The sequence below is a fragment of the Penaeus vannamei genome, chromosome 39 (genome assembly GCF_042767895.1).
Source record: "Penaeus vannamei isolate JL-2024 chromosome 39, ASM4276789v1, whole genome shotgun sequence".
Taxonomy (NCBI): domain Eukaryota; kingdom Metazoa; phylum Arthropoda; class Malacostraca; order Decapoda; family Penaeidae; genus Penaeus; species Penaeus vannamei.
This window is the reverse complement of record NC_091587.1, coordinates 9,955,838-9,975,837: the sequence shown is the minus strand read 5'-3', so window position 1 is coordinate 9,975,837 and position 20,000 is coordinate 9,955,838. Positions and strand designations below refer to the sequence as shown.

Genomic DNA, 20,000 nt, shown 5'->3' with positions numbered 1-20,000 from the left:
GATATTATTATTGTCATTATCATTCCTATTAGAATTGTTATTACTCTTGTTATTGTATTTTTATTAATCTCTTTGATTATTGTTTTTCTTTTGGAATGAGTTCTGTTGGAAATTTTGTCTTGCTGTACTTCATATATTTTTTCCAGAATATTTTCCTCATTGTGATATTTACCATTTTCTTGTTATGTGATGTTTGACATGATGGAATTACTGCTACTGTTGTATTATTTTGTTGAGGAAGATTTTGTTTATGAATGTTTTTGTTCAGTTTTAGGATAATTACTGTTGGGTCACTATATATGACAATCTGTAAAAGATTTTTTCTTTATTTGATACTGTGAACACAAATGGATGTTTCGTTAAACATAAACAGTATAAATGGAAATGGAAATGGATAGCTTGAGAGATAGAAATATCCGAAAGGTAACGGGGCATGATTTATTTGTGATGTAATATTATGCAACAGTCTAGAGTTTATGGCTAGGCCTAATCTGTATACAGTTGCAAATCGTGATGCGTTCACATGTCATGTTACATCATGATGTCTATAGCCATACCCACTGAGGAGATATAGTAAGATGAATTGGTATTTGGGTTTTTGCTTGTGTTTTTATATGCAATGTGATGCTGATTATTAGAGTACTCTAGATATTATAGTACTAGTTGATGATATTGGGAAGATCTAATTAAATATAGTTTGGGGCCTTCTGCTCAAATTCTGCTGAAGTAGACCTGTTAGGCACCAATTTCAGAGACCATTCTATGAAATATGGCATCATTTGGCACATATTTGTATATATATGTATATATGAATATGTATATGAATCATATATATGTGTACGCTAATTTTTTCCTCTGTGCAAATCACAAGTCATCAGCCTTAATTTAAAGGAATGTGTCTATGATGTAATTCTTTAGGGCTAGTATATTAAGTGTGCTCAGCTTATATGATATGAATTAAATGCGTGTCTTATTGTGGTAGGAAATAAGCACATCAGGGTGAGGACTTCATTGGTGTGTGCGTTTCCTATCATTGATCCAACTTACATAATAGCCAAAGCATTTGCCACAGGTTTTTTCTGACTTAACCCCTTGGATCTGGATGACGTTGGGATCATGTCAATTAAAAATTTGGACAGCTACTCAGGTGACGTGAACAAAGTGTCAAGAGCGAAGGCCAGGGTGACGGAAAAGACTCGCCACAAGTGCACAAACCTCTGTGTGATTTGACTCATTTGGCACTTAGAAGGGGGCTTTAGCATTGTTCCCATCGATAAACAAATGTGGAATGTAATGTGCGTAGCAGTGACACAAATAACCAAATGTTCCATATATTTTTTTTTTCTTGCACTGAGCTGTTTATTACATAGAGAGATGATATGGAGTCTGTGCAAGGAAAATAAGTAATTACCATCTGGATAAAGCAAATCAAAAGACAAATATGGACATTGGGAAATGGCAATAAAGTTAAAAAAGCTTTCTCAAAATAACTTCTCTAAGTGTAGGTACAGAGTCTTGTCACTGCTCATGGGTGTTCGTGTACACCCGGCCTACACGCCAAACGCCTGGGATGCTGGCCACTTATGTAACCATTGCAACCAGATCCAGGGGGTTATTATTGTAACTTAGAAATTTTGTTAACAACTGCATATGCTTTTTCCTCATTTTCCATACCAGGTGAGGAGCCATTTGGTGCCATTAATTTTAGTCTCATGATGTTTCTTTATTTCTTAGTGCCGAGGTAATAATTGTTCCTAATGTTTCTTCTCTCCTCCCTAGTACTGTGGATGGTGGGTAGCAGGATGGGTCGCTCATCTAGTGATACTTTCGATAGTGGTGGTGGGGATCAAGGTGGTCAACCACCTGCTCCACCATATGTTTGACACCACCGACTGTCTGGAGGAGGAGCTCACCCCCGCCACCCCCACCACCAACAACGATATCAACACGCCCGTCCACCACCCCAACTCTACCCTCCCTACCCAACAGATGAGGTTAGGAGATTTTCATTCATATGCTTCTGGTCGTTATTTTTATTTCTTTCTTCCTTTTCGTCCTCTTTCCTTTGGTGTTTGTATAATAGGAATAGTACAACATTAAAGTTTGAACCATTGTGTGCTCATCTTCTCTCTCTTCGGATCACAGCAGCAGTTCCTTTGAGGCCATCGAGATGCAGGTGGTGAACAGCAAAGGTGGCGAGAGTGAGACCCCTCCTGTTGGGTGCAGTTCGCGGAACTCCATCATGGAGGCTTCAGGCACGCACACCAGTCAACCTCCGGCAACAATAGGTAAGGAGTTTTTGTTTTTTTTGTTTTCAGACCTGTTTGGATTATTATCACCATTGCTATTACTAAAAGTAATAGCAATAATGATAATAGTGATGATAAGAATGTAATAACAATGATGATAATAATGCAGTAATAATAATAATAACAATTCTGTGAAGATAAGAAAATATAATGTGTATCTTTTATTATTCAATGTCATTTTCTCATTTGTATTAATTCTCTTCCTTCTTTTCCATTGTGTGTGTAAATTTTTTTGAAAGGCTTGATTTATTTGAAAAGGTTGATAGAAAAATTATCCAGAATTTATGGACCCAAAAAAGCTTAATCTGTGCCATTAATTTTTTCTTAATCGTTCCCTTCCCAAATACTTTCTTGTTGTTACAGTAGCCTATTCTTTCTTTGTTGCAGACTTAAAAGCTGATGTTCACCATAAAGACAGCTCAGGAAGTGAAGAAGGAACGAAGTGCGAGGCTTCTGCGCTACCAGGCACATCTAACGAAACTCAGGACACAAACACGAGAGAGAAGAGGTCAAAAGGTCAGTTTGCGACTTTCCTGCTTGTGATTCATTTAAGGATAGTGGAGATACTGAAGCTTACTCTTTTGAGGGGGATTGTCCAATTGATTTTTATTGTTACCATTTTATCAGTATATAAGATATTTTTTTTGGGGGGGCAGAGGTTATTGTATAGATTTTTATTGTTACCATTTTATTGGTTTATTGGTGTTTTGGGGAGATAGGGTGGATTGATGTATTTGAATTATTCTCTTTGTTCAACAGAGAATACTGGAATTATTATGATCACGCTGCTAAAGATATATTAATGTGCTGTTATTGATTGGATATTTTTCCAAAATTTTCTATATACCCGAACTCAAATCTTAAACATCCCCACCTCTCTCTTCCTCACTCCAACAGGTGGTGTTGGAGGTGGTGTGGGTATCGTAGGACCATCCAGTAGCAGCCGTGGCCTGTGTGTGTCGGAGGGCATGCTGGGCAGTGTTGCTGAGATCACCGAGACACTAAATCACTCTACCATATCAAAACATTCACAGGTTAGTTTGGGTGTTGCTTTGGGGTTTTGTGGCAAGTTAGTGGCCTGTGGTTGAGAGTTGATGGAAGATTTTTTGATAATTGAGTATTATCCTCCTCCTTTTCCACCTCCTCTCTTCATTTCCCTCCCTCTTCTTCCTCCTGCTCCTCCTCTTCTTCCTCCTGCTCCTCCTCTTCTTCCTCCTGCTCCTCTTCTTCCTCCTGCTCCCCCTCTTCTTCCTCCTGCTCCCCCTCTTCTTCCTCCTGCTCCTCCTCTTCTTCCTCCTGCTCCTCCTCTTCCTCCTCCTCTTCCTCTTCCTCTTCCTCTTCCTCTTCCTCCTCTTCCTCCTCCTCCTCCTCCACCTCCTCCTCCTCCTCCTCCTCCACCTCCTCCTTCTCCCTCCACCTCTTCCTCCTCCTCCACCCCCACCTCTTCCGCTTCTTCCTCCACCTCCTCCTCTTCTTCCTCCTCCTCCTCCTCCTCCTCCTCCTCCTCCACCTCCTCCTCCTCCTCCTCCTCCTCCTCCTCCTCCTCCTCTTCTCTCCTCTTCTCCCCTCCTCCTCCTCTCTCTTTCTCCTCCTCCTTCTCTCTCCTCCTCCTATTCCTCCTCCTCCTCCTCCTCCTCCTCCTCCTCCTCCTCCTCCTCCTCCTCCTCCTCCTCTTCCCCCCCACCTCCTCCTCCTCTTCCTCCTCCTCTTCCTCCTCCTCTTCTCTCCTCCTCCTGTTCCTCTCCTCTTCCTGTTCCTCTCCTCCTCCTCCGCTTCTCCTTCCTCCTCCTCCTCTTCTCTTCTCCTCCTCCTCCTCTTCTCTTCCTACTTCTCCCTCTTCTTCTTCTTCCTCCTCTTCTTCCTCCTCCATGTGTTTTCCTATGAATGATCTTTTCTTAAAATAATACTCACGCATTAAATCACAAAGGTGGATGAGTAGAAATAACTTACCTTAAAAATATGCCTAAACAATGTATATATATATATATAATTATATATATATATATATATATATTTATATATATATATATATATATATATATATATATATATATATATATACGGATATATATATATATATATATATATATATATATATATATATATATATATATATATATATATATATATATATACGGATATATATGTATATATATATATATATATATATATATATATATATATATATATATATATATATATGGATATATATATATATATATATATATATATATATATATATATATTTATTTATTTATTTATTTTATCTCCTGATCCAGTCTTTTGGTTGGTGTGATGGAGAGGACTCATCCATGCCCACTGTCAGTAGCAGTAGTTCCCACAACACAAGGGGGCACAAGCGTCTCCGAAGAAATGCCGCATCGGCTGGCTCAATTGCAACAACTACCCTCGGCGATGCTCACTCGGTGGACATTGTCTATTCTAAAAGTGCCAAAGGTGAGGGTTACGACAGAGAGTTCATTCTTAGTAGGTCTGTGATGTGCCTGTGTTAATAATCTATTGAAAAGGGTTTTGATATATGTTGTATCTCGTATGTTCTGTGTTTTGATATTGCAGTTTGTATTTCTTTGTATTGTTTTTGTATGTCTTGATTTTGGTACATACGGTGTCTCCTTTACCTTATGTGTATGATTCCAGGGGACAAGGGCAGCAGTGTGCATTACCGGACGGGTGCTCATCACGGCAGTACCTCCCTGGGGCTGGAGGGGGTCTCTGGAGGGGTGACTGCCGTCTCCTCCACCACACCATCTCCATCATCACTTCCTTCAGCAGCCGAACCTCCATCTCACCCTGTCAGCTTAGAGGTCAATATGTGAAATGAGGGTTTTGGTATGAATAGATAATGTAATATGATATAGTCCGCATGTGTGTGTCTGCTCAAGTATGTGTGCACATATGATAGATTTCAACTGTTTTGGTTAAATAAGGTACCAATATGTAACCTATATCTGTACAAAACTAGGTAATTATTGGCGAGGACAGTGGCAGGCGGCACCAACAGCATCACCACCACCATCGTCACCACCACAGTCGGCACCACCACCACCATCAATCCCACCACCGCTACCACCAACATCCTCCCCATCACCACAGTCGAAAACTCTCTCTTGCGCCCACCTGTGGCTCTGAGCTGGGTAACATTTCTGTTATCGAGGAGCGGAGCAATACCTGTGATAACAATACTGGAAGCTGTTGCAGTGTGAATAGGTGAGTCTTGTGCTGTGATTGCATGTTGGGTGATATGGACTTGGGGCATATAATGATTGCATGATTCGTACGTTTATTGATATTTCAGCTGAAATAGCTAGAACCAGTTATACTACTCTATAACGTGAATTTTTGTGTGTGGCCTCGAGAGATGACTTTATTAGAGGTCATGATAGAGATTTGGGTTTAAAGAAATGTGTTATATTTTTGTCTTTTCAATAGAAGTAATCTTATATAATAAAATGAGAAGGATGTTTTTTTTTTTCATACCTCTTGTGATATGCTTTCAAAATCTTAACCTTGAAATATGAAGTTTATTTTCTTTTCTTCTGCAGTGAGGGTGAGACAGATGAGGAGGGTCCAACCAAAGGATCGCATTCACCTCTGCTAACACGCCACCAGAGTCTCGAGGGGAAAAGTTCGGGGGGGCGCAGGGTCCGCTCCGGCAACACAAGGCTGGCACCCACGCCTCGAAACTCGGGCCGTGCGTACCAGCCTCTCGTGTTCCGCAGCAGCTCTGCCATAGCCAAGTTCCGAGATAAGCCCAAGGTGGAAGGAGATAATTTCAAAGTGTGCACACTCACATTTGAAAACATTTACGCAGACGACGAGAGCAGTTCTGATACGCTAAGTGTTGTGAAGATGTCTAGCAGTTCGGATGAGACATTGAGCAGCGTAGCAGATCAGTTTAGTCTTCATAGACAGTCCCTAGGTAACCTTGACTGTGATAATGTTAACTCTAAGTGCAGTGGGAATGGCAACTGTGATGAGGGAGGGGGCAGCAAAAAGAATGCAAGCTGTGAGGGCCTGGAGCTGACCCACCACAGAAGTAGCAGGGAAGAAGTGGTGCTGGACATGGAGGAAACCTCAACCATTCCACAACACACTGGAGATGAACCGCCATTAGTTTGTGACGAGCTCAGGACACGCAATGTGAGAAACTCGCAGGAACTTCTGGTGGGTGATAACATGGAGAGCAGATCCTCGAGTCCCGGTCTGGATTGGCTCTTCTCCCACAGTGACTCGGATTCGGAGTTTGCCGATGTTGCTCGTGCCCCGAGTGAGCGGAGCAACCAGAGAAGACACTCCTCCCAAAACAGTGAAGATGACAGCTGGAATGTCATCCGTTCCTCACCTGAAAGTCCCTCTGAACCTTGTGCCATGGCCTTGCAACAGCCTGCTGGCCAGAGTGGGCAGGCCAGTCAGGGGGCCATTCCTAAAAAAAGGAGACAGGGTGTCGTTGTAGAAGAAGTAGAGCCGAATGCTGGGGGTGAGAGGGGGAGCAGGGAAGCCTCGGTGACCATGGAGGACCTCGTACGAAGGCTCTTGGACATACTGAACAGCTCCCTTCACGACCCACAGCAATGTGACATTCAGAAACTGGTTGTCTTGAAGCAGCGGTTAGAGCAAGAGGGAGGCATTGGTGAGGCGATCAGAGGTGGCCAGAGCACTCTTCTTGGCTCTGGACCCTCTGACACGCCCAGCCAGGCTGTCAAGGTAAATGAGAAACCTGTTGAATCCCATCTGTACAGGAAGCCTGCCGTGAGGCGCAGAAGGCACGTGGCTGGCAGTGCAGCCTCCCCTCCAACGTCACCCAGTGACCCATCTGATCTCTCATCTTTGCTCACAACCACACTGACCACCTCCCTCACCACCACCTTCACCACTAGCCTCACCACCACCCTGTCACCTGCTTATAAGGATGGTCACAGAAACCATTCTTCTCAGGTGGGCAAAATATTTTTCGTTATGTTCAATTACATTCATAAAAGTTAATGAATAAGGACAAAATTTGGTGGAATATATAGATTTTTTGTAATAATCCCATTTACTATTGTGGCTGCAGTAGATTTGTTAAATGCTTTTTAAATGAAGTGTTTCAATAATTTGATTATCTACAACTTGGCATATAAATGATAATTGTTTTTCATATTGTACATGTTATATGCATTTTTCATTTAATCTAAATCTAAAGATTTATTGAAGTGTATATATACGATATACTTATATATATGCATGTGTCTTTTTGAATGGTTTCAGATATTAAGTACTGTTTATGTGTTAGGAAATGGAATCCTTTTTGCATTGGATCTGATGATTTAATTACACTTCTCTCCAACTTGCCTTTGCAGAGACCTAGCCCCTTCCTTGCATCATCAGGGGGAGGCGACAGTGACGAGGAGAGTGTCCCACACAGGACTCCCCTTGAAAAGCGCTTGGATGGGGGAGGTACCACGTCCTCCTTTTCCATGGATTCCACTGTAGGGGAAGGAGGGCCTCCTCTCTCAGCCCTCTCCTCACTCTCCTCCCCTGGCACTCACCTGGCCTCCTCTCACGAAGATACCAGCGATGGAGCCGTCCACTGCTTCCAGGACGAGCGGGGGAACTGGTTCACTTACACATTCAATGATCGGGGTGTTAGTACAGCATCGAGTGTAGTGCCTGTCAGCGACCACAAAGTCTTGAATAAATTGTTGAGGCGGACAAGCAACAACCTTCAGGGACCCAGTCAGAGCAGCAGTAATGGTCAGAATGCCCCAGGACTAACGAGAGGGGATCTTTCACTTAGCAGTTCTTCAATGTCCCTCTGCTCAGGGCTAACAGTTATTCTCGATAACCACTTCCCCCCTGCCTCGCTACCTTCGGCCTGGCCAGAAATCTGTAAAGCTCCTCCTGCCGTAGCATCCATCTCCGATCCAACGACGAGTTCAGCTGTAGTACCAGTCTCTTCGAGTGCGGGACGGAGAGGCTCCATATCACCACCAGTCTCTGCAAGTGGGACAACTTCAAGAGACCAGGACAGAAGTAATCAGGAAGGGCCAAGTGAACCAGATCCATTGCCACGTGTAACAGTAGGGCCGAGGGGTGGACGAGATCTACCCCTTTTGTCTTCGGAAACACGTCACCATTTACAGTTACTAAGCATAGGGGCTCCTCATAACCCTCTCCAGCTCTTCACAAATGCTTTCTTTGAGCGAAGACGCTCTAGCAACCGTCCGGGCACTGCAGCAGGTTCCATCATCACCTCTGAGGCCCTTGGGAATATAAGCTGGCCTAGTGGACTTGACATGGACTTGGACCGTGGTCTCTCAGCCAACAAACTCAAGTTCCCAGTTACTGCACCTCAAACAATACAGTACTATAAATTTAAGATTTGTGGGAAGAAGTCTGTGAAGATCAAGTTTGATAGACTTTTCCTGTTAGCTTTATTGGACAGGAATATTACAGTTCTAGAAAATTCAATCTGTATACTCCTTGCTATAATGGTTAGCGTTTTAGGGTGTATAATTCTTTATAAAGAGTTTTATCAGGAATTGAGGGTATTTATATTTTGTTTTGTCATGGCAAGTTGTCAGTACTCATTGTTCAAGAGTGTACAGCCAGACGCAGCTTCCCCCACCCATGGTTACAACCGTGTTATTCTCTACAGTAGACCTGTGTACTTCATTCTTTGCTGTAGTATCATACTTCTCATACAATTGTACCTAGATAGTCATAGCAACTGGCTCTCTTTCAGCCTCTATGGCATTGAATTTACTAACAGGGAGATGCATCAGTGTAGAGATTTCTTGTTGCTGTTTATACTGTTCTTCCCACTTATATTTAGTCTTGGGCTTTTGCCTCAGGTTAATACTTTCCTCATGTACATTCTAGAGCAGACAGACATTCATGTCTTTGGTGGGAACGCAACCACAAGCCTTACCTCAGCTCTGTATTGCGTAGGGCGTTCCATCCTCACTGTGCTCTTCCTCTTTGGATTTGCCTATGGTGGCCTCCGAGAGCCTGAAGCTCAGACCCAGCACATTCTCTACTCCATATTTTGCGGCCTAGCAGTTGCCTTCAGCTACCACCTGAGCCGATCTGCCTCGGACCCCACCACTCTCTGGCGCCTCATCCAACAGCACATGTGGCCTGAAGAATTGCGCAGGGAAGCCGGGACCAACAACCCCCAGCCTCCCCAGGAAGCAGATGAACTGACGGATCCACTACCAGAAAAGTTGCGCAACACGGTGCATGCTCGCCTGGTCCATGATGCTATCTTGTGTACGGTGATAGCTGTGGGGGTGTTCGCCATACACTCCAGTACAGTGTTCAAAGTGCTCTTAGATGGGAAAAGCCCAGATCTAATAACTGCTCTTTGGATATTTGCTACCGTGTTTGGCTTCCTGAACCATTACATAATACCGCAGTTAAGAAAACAGCTGCCGTGGCTATGTGTGGCACATCCAGTTTGTAGAACGCATGAGTACAGTCAATTTGAAGTTTATGATGCTGCCAAAATCATGTGGTTTGAAAAAGTGTATGTATGGTTGTGTATTATAGAAAAAAATATTGTTTATCCAGTACTTTTTCTCTGTGCCTTAACCAAAGATGCGCCAACGTTGATAGAAAACCATGGGCTCAACATTGGAACGCTAATGACAGTGATCTGTGGTGTCAAGTGTCTGCGCAGTGTGTATTCCCAGCCGGAGTCTCAATACCTCATCCTGGCTTTTGCCAAACTTTTCTTTGAATGTGATTTTAAGGATAAATCCCAGACCTTTTTAGTGGATTACTTCATTATGGGGATAATTTTTTCCAGAGTGTATGAATTCCTGCTGAAAATGAAATTCATTGTAACATACATAGCCCCATGGCAGATAACATGGGGATCAGCTTTCCATGCATTTGCCCAGCCATTCAGTGTTCCCCATTCTGCTATGCTCTTCGTACAAGCTGCTGTCTCTGCTATCCTGTCTACTCCGCTCAACCCAATCTTGGGCTCAGCCATCTTCATCACCTCCTACATCCGCCCGATCAAGTTCTGGGAGCGCGACTATAACACAAAGCGCGTCGACCACTCCAACACCCGCCTCTCTTCGCACTTGGAGAGGAATCCAGGTTCGGATGACAACAACCTCAACTCCATCTTCTATGAACATCTGACTAGATCACTACAGCACTCCCTCTGTGGAGACCTCCAGATGGGTATGTGATTTTTGTTATTCATTTTGATTTGTATTTGCATTTATATTTCTTTTTCTTTTCTTTTTTTCTTTTTTTTGAGTAGGGAAAGAAAATTGTCATGAATTGTTTATATATCAGTTAGATTTTTAAGATTTGGTATTTTGATATTAGGAACTTTCATAATACATTACATATGATTCATATTTTGTATATTAAACAAAGCATGAATGTCTTTTAGGTCGATGGGGAGCAGCCAGCCAGGGAGACTGCTTTGTTCTTGCCTCGGATTATCTCAATTGCCTTGTACACATCATTGAGCTTGGCAATGGTCTTGTGACATTCCAAATGCGTGGGCTGGAGTTCCGTGGCACTTATTGTCAGCAGCGAGAGGTTGAAGCTATCTCAGAGGGTGTTGAGGAGGATGCAGGTAATATATAAAACTTGATTATCACTATTATGTTTACTAGTGATACCATGGATTGGCTTTGTTTTATGTAAAGTGCTGGAACATGTTGGATACCACAGGTGTAATGTGCATAGTAATCAAGAAAACAGATGTAACTAAAATTCATCATTTGCCAGTGCCTGAATAGATAGTGGATAGGAAAGTAAATATAATAGAGATGCAGTACCTACTCTGTTTATGTATTCAGTCCTTATATATGATGTAGGCTTGCTTTACAAAATTGATAGATGTAAAGTTTGAATGGAAATCTTGGTATGTAAAAAAAGCATTTAGGTAGATATGATCCAAGACCTCTTTTCATATTAATGGCTTCATGGAGCTTTTCAGAAGACAGTTAAGCCTATATGGCTTTGTTGATGTATTTTATTATTATTATTTTTTTTGTTATTATTTTTCTTCACATGTTATAAATGTTTTGGGTATAATCTTTCCATGGGTACCTACAGGCTGCTGCTGTTGTGAACCTGGCCACTTGCCCCACCTGCTCAGTGCCAATGCAGCCTTCAACCAGAGATGGTTGGCCTGGGAGGTCACAGCCACAAAATATGTTCTGGAGGGTTATTCCATCTCAGACAACTCTGCCGCCTCCATGCTCCAGATATTTGAGCTGCGGAAGATTCTCATCACATACTATGTGAAGGTGTGTGCGTGGCTCTAGAAGTAGAAGGCCTCATTTCATTATCTTCCATTTTGTTGTTACTGTTAATGAGATTAGTGTAAATAGAACTAGAATAATTTGTAACCTAGTTCTGTCTTTGCAGAGTATCATCTTCTATGTAGTAAGATCGCCAAAGCTGAAAGAATGGTTAGAAAATGCCGAAATTAATGCCTCGCTCTCACACACACGAGATAAGAAATTCGTGGACCTTGATCCCATCTTCAACCTCAACATAGATGAAGATTATGATTTCAAGGAATCTGGTATTACCCGAACCAGCTTCTGCAACGTCTACCACGAATGGATTGTCTATTGCGTCACCAGGAGAGGATCAGGCAATGGTCAAGAAGCCATTGAGAGTGGGAGGGAGTCACATCTCATCTCCCTCTGTCTGGCTCTCAGTTTGTTAGGTAATCTGGAAGTTTATGTTGACTGGAGGTTGATTTTTTTTTGAAAGGAAGGAAAGAATGTATTGAGGACTTGCTTATTTTAAATTTTTGTGGAGTGATGTAAGGAAGGGTCTTTTAGTTTTCCTAGGATTTGATAGGAATTTAATAGTACTGTACAAATTTATATACTTAAATAATTGCCTCTTGTAAGCGAATGAACGACTGTACATGTGCATATTTGTGTAGGTCTATGGAAGCATGGATGGTGGTGGCATGTTTAGGTGCAGTAAGGCATGTGTGTGGGAAAGAGTGCCAAATATTCAGATAAGATTAAGATATATAACTCATGAAAAATTAGTATATTCTAAAATTTTGGAATCTGCATTTAATGGCCTATTGGAAGGTAAATGATGCTCTTTAGGAAATCTTAATGGAGCTTAAGTTAATATTCCTATATAATAGCTTCCACCACTTGATAATTAAGAAAAAAAAACAAACATCCATGCCAACCTGCAGGACGACGTGCCCTGGGCGCAGCATCCCACAACGCAATGTCAAGTGTGGATTTCTTCCTCCATGGCCTCCATGCACTCTTCAAGGGGGACTTCCGTATCACGTCCATGAGAGACGAGTGGGTGTTCACGGATATGGAACTACTGAGGCGTGTGGTTGCTCCGGGAGTGAGGATGAGTCTCAAGCTTCACCAGGTAATGTATTTGCATTTTTCAATTTTTTTTTTTTTTTTTTTTTTTTTTCTCTCTCTCTCTTTTCTTTTCTTTTCACATCAAGTTCAGAAGTATCTGGTATCCGTGTTACTAAAAAAGTTTGTTTGGATTTAACAATATAGAGACATTGACATTAAAAGTTGAAGTGTTTATACTATTCCAATGGCATTCTGATTTGTCTATCAGGCTTCAGTAATCAATTTTATTACTGTGTTATTTATGGAAAAGTATACATTTTCTATCCTCTAATAGATTTATGAAGGTTTATAATTATGTGGTCATGTTCAATGATCATCCGTTTTGGACAGAGTGAAATAGACCTTTTACAAAAAAAAAAGGAAAAAGAAGAAAAAAGTTTTAGTGGCATTTAGGGTATTTTCTTAGATTTAAGAATTTGTTTTCTTAGATATTGAAAAAAAGTGCTGTAATTCATTAATTCAATTTCAACAGGTTTAGTGCTGAATAGTGCTTTACTTCAATATCTTCTTCTAAAGACTGAAGTTATTTTATTTTATTTTTTTTATGATTGCCTCAATGCCATAAGTACATTAATTTTACTACTTTTTTTCCTGTGGAACTTTCTCTGTGAAAGTCACTTATATATACACTACTTAGATGTACTTTGTCGGGAATATAGTATACAAAGAAAAGTATGTCTGTAATTCTAAAATAAGAAAAAGAAAAAGTTTAACAAAAGTGGTGGTCCTAAAAAATAGTTTATAATAAATAATGGTTTTATTAGTTTTATTCATTCCTGTAATTATGTATTTTCTTTTCTTGCTAATAGGATCATTTCATGCTTCCTGATGAGTACGACAACCACGAGTCTCTCTATAATGCCATCCTTGAGCATGAGGCCCAGCTAGTCATCTCCCATGAGGGAGACCCCACTTGGCGCAATGCCGTCCTCTCTGGAAAGCCTTCCTTGTTAGCCCTCAGGTGAGTTAGTGCGATCTTTTGTTCAGATATCTTGTCGTTTTGTTTACCTGTCTGTCCATGTATTGATAGGCTGTTTAAGATCAGCTGTCTACAAGTGTATATGAAAATTGCACAAATATATTGATTCTTTATATGCCCATATGCATTTTAGTACATATTTTATTGTTATTAGTGTTTTCTGTTAATATTATTTATATGATCATTGTTATTCTTATTTGCTAATATTATTATTGTTGATATTATGTATTAGATTTTTATTGTTATTTCTTTTGATAATAATTTTTTATTTTTTATTTTTTAGGATTATTATTGCTACTATTATATTATTATATTTATTTATTTATTTATGTGTTTGTTTCTTCAATTAGGAATTGATTTTTTTTTACTAGTGCCAGTGCTTGCGCTATTGCTCTTATAGTTCTTGATACTGTTGCTATCATCCTCTTGCTTAGTATCACTTTTCTTTGAGGCAATAGAAGAGCCCATATGAAATTTCTTTTTTCCCTTATTAATGACCCATAAAAACAATACCCAAATCTTCTTAAATCCCTTTTTCCACTTTAAAAAACATACGCTAACACCCCCACAGACATGTGATGGATGATGGTGCCGACGAATACAAAATCATAATGCTCAACAAACGGCACCTGTCCTTCCGCGTGATCAAAGTGAACCGAGAGTGTGTGCGGGGGCTGTGGGCCGGTCAGCAGCAGGAGCTTGTGTACCTGAGGAACAGGAACCCCGAGAGAGGCTCCATCCAGAACGCCAAGCAAGCTCTTCGCAACATCATAAATTCCTCGTGTGACCAGCCCATTGGCTACCCAATCTATGTGTCCCCACTCACCACATCTTACGCTGACACCAATGACCAGCTGAAGGCCATCTGTGGTGGGCCAATTAGTCTGACGCTTATAAAGGAGACGATCATTGGTGTTTGGAAGAGGTGAGAATGAAGTGCTTTTGCTGCTTTAGGTTTAGATGGCTGAGGGTGGTTGACCTTTTTTCCCCCCCCTTTTTCTTTTGCTTACCTCTTTGGAGTTGATAGATAGTCTTCAGAAAGTGTTCAGTCTGTTGCCATAGATGAAAAGTACTTAGATTTGGAAGTTTTCTAATTTGTGAAAGAAATTGATTTCTGTATCATTTTCAGTTTGAGTAGGCATCTTTTTATCTGTTGCCACACATTCTGATCCATATAAGGATTATTGTATTATTCGTAGGAGGATAAGATTCACCTCACCTTTGAATTTAAGAACCTGTTTCATGATGCCCTTCTTTTTAGGAAAAGCATCTGCTGACTAAGATATGAAGTTCCTCTCCTTTTGCCAGGGTGCGGCAGCGTTGTGGTGAAGGGTGTTCAAGTGGCAGCTCAGGTTTGAACAATGAATGTGGGCGGGTCGCTGACCCTCATCATAATACCATTCCACTTCACCAAGGTAATGTTTATATGAAGAAATATGATTTTTTCTTGTAGAGATATGTTATAGAGTTCTATTGGTTATCTTGTGCATTTTTGTGGATGCACTTTAATAGTACTGAGACTGTAGTTAATGGTTTTAAAATTTTTTCAGTGCTTACAACAGTTCCTCCAAGCCTTGGATCTGGAGGCAGTCAGGATGGCTCGCAGGTTGGGGGCCTTAGCCTGGTAACAGCCACAGGCAGCCTCGGCCATGGGAGTCTTGGGCGCGGAGGGTCCCTTTCAAGAGGCTCTCTGCATGCCAACCGGGGATCCATCGTTTCCACAGTGTCATCGATTGTTGGCCCAACTAACAAGCAGTCAACATCTACTCTGGCAAGTCTAGCTGGCCTCCTTTCTGATACCACAGCTGGGCTCTCCAGGTTGGACCCGAGAGACAGAGACGGACTGAGTGAGGGATCAGCCAGTAGCAAGGACAGGGACTGGAGTGCACGTGACGTCTCTCTCCACAGTGGGAGAGATGCCGGCTCCATACACAGCGGGCGGGAAGGGTCACTCCACAGTGGGAGAGAAGGGTCCTTGCATAGTGGTAGGGACATTTCTCTCCATAGTGGAAGGGAAGGCTCACTTGTAGGAGGGGAGAAGAGGGTGCGTGCAGGGATATCAGCCAGTAGTCGCAGTACACCCACCTCGTCCTTGTCCACTCCTGCCCGTGAAGTTCCTCCAGTGCCCTCTGTGGTGACAGCGAGAGAGGTGCATTTAAGAGAGACTGGCTGGGATGCCTCGAGCTTAAGGGAAGAATGTACAACACTGCATGAGGAAAGTGAAGAAAAATTTACCACTCCACCCCCAGACAAGCATGTGCAAAGAGTGAGGGTAAGTATTAATTTTATTAATTTTTATTTATTTTCATTAATTTGTTCCTTCCTCTGTATTGACTTTCTCTGTCTTTCTGATTAAGTAATTGTAAGTTTTCAATGATTTCCTGTTATGAATTTGGTTTAAATTCTGTTGCATGGCTGTAGTAGTATTTATATGGAAACTTGTGGATATAGTATAACTTTGCCTTTCTGTACTTTCATATATGATAGGTATACAGATTTATGTGGTTGGGAATTTGTGTTCTTTTTTATTTGGTATTGAAGTTATGTCCTCTTGCTTTATGGAATTTTCTTTTGCATATTACATTCCATCTATGACATACCTTGTAATTTCCTTGAAAGTATATTACTGTTATTGATACTTTTTATTACACCATCATCATTATTATTATAATGATCACTCATTATCATTATTATCTGTCATTATCATTTGGATATAGATCATACATTTCAGCACCAGACTAACTAATCCCCATGTTCCCCCTCTAGATAATAGATGCCAACCAGGTCTATGACACCTTAAACCTGGGTCGGCGCATTGACGTGGTCTGGCCTGATGAAAGCATGAGGAAGCGTGGTGGGCGGAGCTTCTGGGGACACTGGGTTCCCATTGAGGGTATGGAAGGGTCGGTGGTGCATACTTGGACCCCACACCACCCAGACCCCCGCCTTCGTTCGCATGTGGACCGTGTCATCCTCCTTGTTCAGATTGAGGACAAGTTCGTTCCAGTGGCCCAGAGCGCCGTGCAGGATCTTGGTGCCGAGGTTTAGTTGGGACCTAATGACTGGAGGTATGGGCTAGTCGAAGGTATGATCTGGAGGTGTGGGCTGATTGAGATCATAAGCCGAAGGTGCAGGCCAACTGGAGGCATGTGCTGGCTGATAATATAGGCCAGCTAGAGGTATAAACTGGGACAAGGTGGTAGGAAATAGAAGCCAAGAAAACTAGGCCAGCCAAAGAAAGAAGTGACTTTTGCTAAGGTGTTCAGTTCAGTCCTAGTGCATTTAATGTTACTGAGAGTAGTAGGTCGTTTAACTGTAGATCCGAACAAGAAGCTGATTGGGAATGATTAATTGGATATTCTGTCTGTCTGCATTTTTTTTTTCTTTATTCTTGTGGCAGGCTGGTTTTATGCATAATGTGGTTAATTAGTAATTTTTGAAATAGTTGTTATTATTATTTGTTATCTTTCATTTTTATATATTTTTCTACAGCAGTTGATTTTGTACTAAGAATATGATTCTGATTTACAATGTGAAGCATTTTGCACAGCAGATGCATGAAGTGAAAGTGTCATTTTCTTTTTTTCTTTCTTGTTCTTTTTTGGGGGGAAAGATACTGAAAAAAGTCCATTGCTGGAATAGTAGAATTCCTCATGCAGTCAAACTTTTTGTTGCACAATCGGAAGGTATAACGACCAAAATCCCATTGACATTTTAGAGTGTTTCTAAAGAATATGGTGAATGGTAGTGAATGGTATATCAAAGCAGCCAAGCAAAATTTGTTTTGGACCAAAATTTGTTGAGGATTTTTGACCAGTAGTTTGTCAACCAATAATTATAAAGAGAAAAGATTGTACATACTGATTTGTTTTTGGAAATTTTAAACTTTTATAATAATCAGTAGGTTGTATTTCTCTCAAGCACATTGCCTGATGCCTGTACTAGGTTTCAAGTGTTCAGCAAAATTGGAAACCGCAGTACCACCTTCATTTTTCATTTCCTTTTCTAGCAATTTTATGCAAGTGCATTTTCGATTACACAAGAATTTCACTCAATTTTTTTTATGGATATAGACATTCATGTGGAATGAGATGTGAATTGAGACATATATTTGGAAAATTTCTGAAACATTTGTAAAAATGTGTGTAGGCAAATCAAACACACACACACACACACACACACACACACACACACACACACACACACACACACACACACACACACACACACACACACACACACACACACACACACTCTCTCTCTCTCTCTCTCTCTCTCTCTCTCTCTCTCTCTCTCTCTCTCTCTCTCTCTCTCTCTCTCTTTCCCCCTCTCTCTCTTTCCCTCTCTCTCTCTTTCCCTCCCTCTCTCTTTCCCTCCCTCTCTCTTTCCCTCCCTCTCTCTTTCCCTCCCTCTCTCTTTCCCTCCCTCTCTCTTTCCCTCCCTCTCTCTTTCCCTCCCTCTCTCTTTCCCTCCCTCTCTCTTTCCCTCCCTCTCTCTCTCTTTCCCTCCCTCTCTCTCTCTCTCTCTCCCCCTCTCTCTCTCTCTCTCCTATCCTTTTTCCTCTTCCTCTCCCTTTCCCTCCTCCTTTCTCTTCCTCTCCCCTTTCCTCTTTGTATCCACTTCTCTCTTCCTTACTGTAATTAGCACTGCAATGTACTTAATAAATTTGCTAATAGACCATGCAGGGGAAATGTTGACAGCCCTTGAAGACAGCCCAATTCTCTTGCAGCTAAGCTTTTATCAGTAATATATGGGCTACTACTATAGATATCCTTCTTGCAGAGTTACAGGGTGAGTGAGCGAGCTAGTGTGGGAGGGTTGGGTGAGTGAGTGTGAGAGGTTTGAGTGATGGAAAGTGAGAGTAGGAAGGGAGGAATGAAAGTGTAAATGTTTGTGGGGAATGTGAGTGAATTTGTGAGATGGGCAAAGCAGTTGGGGGGAAAAAATGAGTATCCTACACCATATATTTTCAAGGCATAGAATTTACTTAATATTTGAACACACATACAAGACAGATATAGATTTTTATATATATATCACAATTTGGTAGTTCAATACTTTTAAATGTATTTGCAGTCATTTTTTATAGAGCATTATGTGACTTGATGCAGTGACATCACATGCCAGTCAGTGTGGAAAAAAGCTATACTTTAATACCAGTTAGGCTTAGGTTGTATAAGGGAGCAGCCAGTAGGACTTTGGGTTAAGGAGTATAGCCAGTTCCTCAGACTCTGGCGCAGAAAAAAAGGTTTGTTGTGGGATATTAACTACTGAAAGCATTGTTGTAATGGAATCCTAGTTGGCATCAAAGAAATTCTAACAAAATGCAGCTTGTATATGGTTTTTGGTTGCTATACACCGATATTGGGGTGAGTTGTGGCCCTTATTCGACTTAAATTTTGTGCTAGAGTCTATGGAATTTTTGTGCTAGTCTGTGGAATGAACTAGCTTTCAAGTAGAGTCACATGACAGTGATATAGGCCTTTTTTTCCTTTGTTCTTTTTTCTTTCATGCAGATTACACCTTTTAGTGAAGTTCTACATGCATATTTGTTGAAGCTGAAATGCATATTTATTTCCTCTGCATTCATATTTTATTTCACGGTCACAGAGATCTTAGTAAATTCTAGTTAAAAAAAAGAGTAACCTTTGTACAATAAAAAGAAAGGTTTGGATGAATTTTTTTAGTGATATTGTTAATAATTGATATATCTGTACATTATAAGCTTTGTGTTGCTAACAGTTAAGGGTTTGATGATATTTTGATACTGCAGTAGATTACAATGCTCCCATTTCAAGTGCATATTCTCACATTGCTATTGGAAAAAAAAAGTGATGGCATATTGTACAAAAAGCATAATGAGAACAAAGGAGAACCTGTCCAACTTGACAGTTGTACCACAGCAGAGGTACTAAACATTTATTTTTCTCCTTGTTGGACTAATTAGAACTGTTATGGTTTTCCTTCGCTCTTTGCTCTAGTAATGACATGCATTGTCTGAGTAGATGACAGTTGTGTATAGCGTCTTCTTTTGAAAAGACTTGCATTGAAGAATAGATATACATGTATAGGAGACATTTAAAGGTCTCCAAAGAAGGGAATACAAACCTGTGATAAAAGAAATAGTCGATACGGAAAAGTGGAAAAGGAATTGACGCAAACGTGTTATGAGGCAATGCGAAGGGAGTTTGATGGTGAATGTTGGTTTTTGTTTGCTCTCCTTTCTGATGCACTGTTGGAAGATTTAATATATTTGTATATTATTCCTAATTTTTGTAACTTTCAAACAAGATTTATGCGAAAGATTAAATCCTTTCTGTG

General features: G+C 41.0%; 1 protein-coding gene across 3 annotated transcripts in view; it reads left to right on the top strand.

Annotated features, from left to right (window-relative positions):
- The window catches only part of pcx (pecanex), a 29,956-nt gene that overhangs the window by 9,311 nt on the left and 645 nt on the right, over window positions 1-20,000 (top strand). Inside the window, exons 2-19 of one of the 3 annotated variants that reach the window (XM_070117029.1) lie at window positions 1,780-1,994; window positions 2,149-2,288; window positions 2,697-2,825; window positions 3,207-3,343; window positions 4,589-4,766; window positions 4,968-5,134; window positions 5,293-5,537; window positions 5,873-7,265; window positions 7,670-10,505; window positions 10,723-10,911; window positions 11,397-11,590; window positions 11,712-12,018; window positions 12,514-12,704; window positions 13,510-13,661; window positions 14,251-14,604; window positions 14,988-15,094; window positions 15,230-15,951; window positions 16,446-20,000. The exon at window positions 16,446-20,000 is cut by the window's right edge and continues 645 nt beyond it. In XM_070117029.1, coding sequence (XP_069973130.1) covers window positions 1,780-1,994; window positions 2,149-2,288; window positions 2,697-2,825; window positions 3,207-3,343; window positions 4,589-4,766; window positions 4,968-5,134; window positions 5,293-5,537; window positions 5,873-7,265; window positions 7,670-10,505; window positions 10,723-10,911; window positions 11,397-11,590; window positions 11,712-12,018; window positions 12,514-12,704; window positions 13,510-13,661; window positions 14,251-14,604; window positions 14,988-15,094; window positions 15,230-15,951; window positions 16,446-16,727 — 7,938 coding nt within the window. In that variant the 3' untranslated portion in view covers window positions 16,728-20,000. Of the gene's footprint in view, window positions 1-1,779; window positions 1,995-2,145; window positions 2,289-2,696; window positions 2,826-3,206; window positions 3,344-4,588; window positions 4,767-4,967; window positions 5,135-5,292; window positions 5,538-5,872; window positions 7,266-7,669; window positions 10,506-10,722; window positions 10,912-11,396; window positions 11,591-11,711; window positions 12,019-12,513; window positions 12,705-13,509; window positions 13,662-14,250; window positions 14,605-14,940; window positions 15,095-15,229; window positions 15,952-16,445 lie in introns of those variants that run through there. The other 2 variants (XM_070117028.1, XM_070117030.1) reach the window with 2 other exon arrangements.